Raw genomic sequence first — 2,862 nt, forward strand, 5'->3', positions numbered from 1 at the left:
TGTTGAGTTGGACTAGCAGGGAGATGGGGGAGAGGATTACTGAGTTTATTGCTCTCTGTGAGTTCTGCAGATCCCTGGACTTGGATGGGGGCATTCCAGGTGGGCATTGTGTGCTCAGACTCAGAATTGACAGAGGACCTCACCACTTCTGTGTTAAAACTGTACATAAATACAACCAGAGACCTGGGAGAGCACATTGGGAAGATAGCTGACCCAAGCCGGCTGCCTAGACTGAGTATTGGCCTTTATATATGCAGAATGTGCCCTGTATGAACACAGACAGAGTGCTCTACTCCTGTCGAGTGAGAAGGAAGGGCAGAACATAGGCCGACTGTGCCGGACTACCCGATTGGCCTGTTAATTGAATACAACTCAAGTGTAGGTATGAATGCACACGTGAATTGTTGTTGTAAAGAAATTGATGGATTATTAATTGAATACAAGTCATGTTTGGAGTGTGTTGATGTGCTGGATAAAGTGGGGGTATTCCCTGCCAAGTTGTGTGAGGTCATTTGGGTGTTTATTGAGGTATTGGAGAGTGTGGTTTGTAGAGAGTGGAGACTGCTGTGGTCAGTCCTCTCCCTGGCGAGTCTGATTTCTTTGGCAGTTCATCCACAGTGGTAGAGTGTGATCTAATGGGAGGTCCCTTTCTGTAGGAGAATGTCTGAACTGCTCAGAGTCTACAGTCATGGACTAAAGAGGCTAGTAAAGGAGGAGATGTCGTGGGAGGGGTTGTGTGTAGTGCTGGTGGATGTGGACATGATTGTGGACACAACTCTCCCCAGGATTGCAGGCATGTTGGATAAACTTAATTTCCCCTCCATTGATGTGCAGATTGGGGAATTTGTGAAGGCCTGCCAGTAAGGGGACTGTCTTGATTGTAGGCGGAGGGGGAATGTCCTTTTCAGTCGCCTGGTTAGACAGAGGTGGAGTATTAGTGAGAGTGTCCTTGGGATGAGTTCACATGTGCATATTTTAATGGACAAAATTATGTCACTGTGTGCTGAGGTGGCACTTGTTTCCTCCTGTCTGACTAAGAGGGCATTGAGACATTTGTGTGATGACTTTTTGAGTCAGTTGTTCGACAAGGGAGTGGAGAGAGTGCTCAGTCTGGGTGATTTGGTGGCTTTGAGAGAGATTTGTGGTGGACTGTGTGGAGAGGAGTATCGAGGCAAGTTGGACCAGGAAATAGCTGGTCGTGGTCCAGTTGACGTTGACTGTCTTCTTGGGGATTTCCGGCAGAGATTTTCCCTGCAGTTGGAGTGTATTGGCCTGTCTATTGCTTAATTGTGGAATATTTAATAAATTTATAAATAGAATTAAACATCTGTTGTGATAGTAGTTATTACTATAGTGACAGTCCAATAGTCGACATGAACAAGCGGGGTAATCTACAAAACGCAAAGAAAAGAGTGGGACCCAAATTGGAATTGTCCGAGGAACAAAAACAAGAAATCCGAGAAGCCTTCGACCTATTTGACAGTGAGGGTTCAGGCACAATCGACGCCAAGGAACTGAAGGCACAAATAATAAAAGTCACAAATAGGTCGCAATGAGAGCTTTGGGCTTCGAACCGACAAAAGAAGAGATGAGGAAACTCATTTCCGAGATCGAAAAAGACAGTTCTGACCGAATCGACTTTGAGGGCTTCCTTTCCGTGATGACCAAGAAAATGGTGGAGAGAGACCCGCGGGAGGAGATCCTCAAAGCCTTCAAACTTTTTGACGACGACGAGACGGGAAAAATCTCTTTCAAAAATCTAAAACGAGTGGCTCGGGAACTGGGGGAGAATTTGACTGACGAGGAACTTCAGGAAATGATAGACGAGGCCGATAAGGACGGCGACGGGGAAGTCAACGAGGACGAGTTTGTCCGAATAATCAGGAAAACGAGTCTATTTTAGTCAAACTTGTTTTCTGGTTAAGTAATCATTTTATTTGTTTGTTAGATTGGAAATTATTTTATACTAGCTCGGCAGCTCGCATCGCTCACCGCGACCTAGCTCCTGCGGAGGGCCTGTTTCATCAAACAACTATAAGTTTATGTAGATGTATAAAACTACCTGGTTTAATGTAACCCTATTCTATCGCCTGTTGATAAACGATGTTTGTCGTCCGTCCTTCCTTGGCATATATGAATAAATTTTCTCTTCTGCCTACCCTCGAGCATCCCACATACAGCTGTCCATGTGAAAAGCACTCACTCTCTAAAAATAACCCAACTACATTTAATGACTGTCCCTGGGCCTTGTTTATTGTCATTGCACACTTTTTTTTTCATTTTTTGTGTTTATTTTTTTATATTTAATTTTTTCATTTTTCCTTTGTAATTTCCTTTTTTTTCTCTTTTTGTTTTTTACTGGCGGAAATGGGGCAGGGGGAGATGCGGCAGGCGGAAATGCGGCAGGCAAGAAAGCGACACACAAAAAGCGACACACAAAAAGATTTAATTAATTACCTTATTAAGCTGACCGTTTTTTCTTCAGCTTCGTTTTTCCTCCTTCGGTTATCTATTTAAAAAATTATTTTTGAATAATAAAAAAGTTTAGGAAAAGAGGATACCGAAAATAAATTCTATCTTTACGAAAAACTCAAGTAAATAGTTAATATTTTTACGCAAATTCTTCTGATTGCGCTGTCAATTGGTGGTAAATTGTGTTAATGGTTGTGCTAATGTGGTTTCAACTATCAAAGTGTTTTTCAAAATCTGTTAATTGCACACTCTATTCAAGGTCGTGCGTCAATTGGTGGTAAATTGTGTTAATGATTGTGCTAATGTGGTTTCAACTATCAAAGTGGTTTTTCAAAATCTGTTAATTGCACATTCTGTCAAAGTCAAATATGATAATAGCTTTAATTTTGA

The 2,862-nt window shown here is 42.1% G+C and overlaps 1 protein-coding gene across 1 annotated transcript; it reads left to right on the forward strand.

The window, feature by feature from the left end:
- Positions 1–1,367: 1,367 nt before the first annotated feature.
- LOC115228370 (caltractin-like) lies at positions 1,368–1,903 on the forward strand. The gene is made up of 2 exons (XM_029798968.1): positions 1,368–1,520; positions 1,553–1,903. Exons 1-2 carry the CDS (start codon positions 1,374–1,376, stop codon positions 1,901–1,903), a joined length of 498 nt encoding a protein of 165 aa, XP_029654828.1. The 5' UTR covers positions 1,368–1,373.
- The last annotated feature ends 959 nt before the right edge of the window (positions 1,904–2,862 follow it).

The sequence above is a fragment of the Octopus sinensis genome, unplaced genomic scaffold, assembly GCF_006345805.1.
Source record: "Octopus sinensis unplaced genomic scaffold, ASM634580v1 Contig10380, whole genome shotgun sequence".
Taxonomy (NCBI): Eukaryota; Metazoa; Mollusca; class Cephalopoda; order Octopoda; family Octopodidae; genus Octopus; species Octopus sinensis.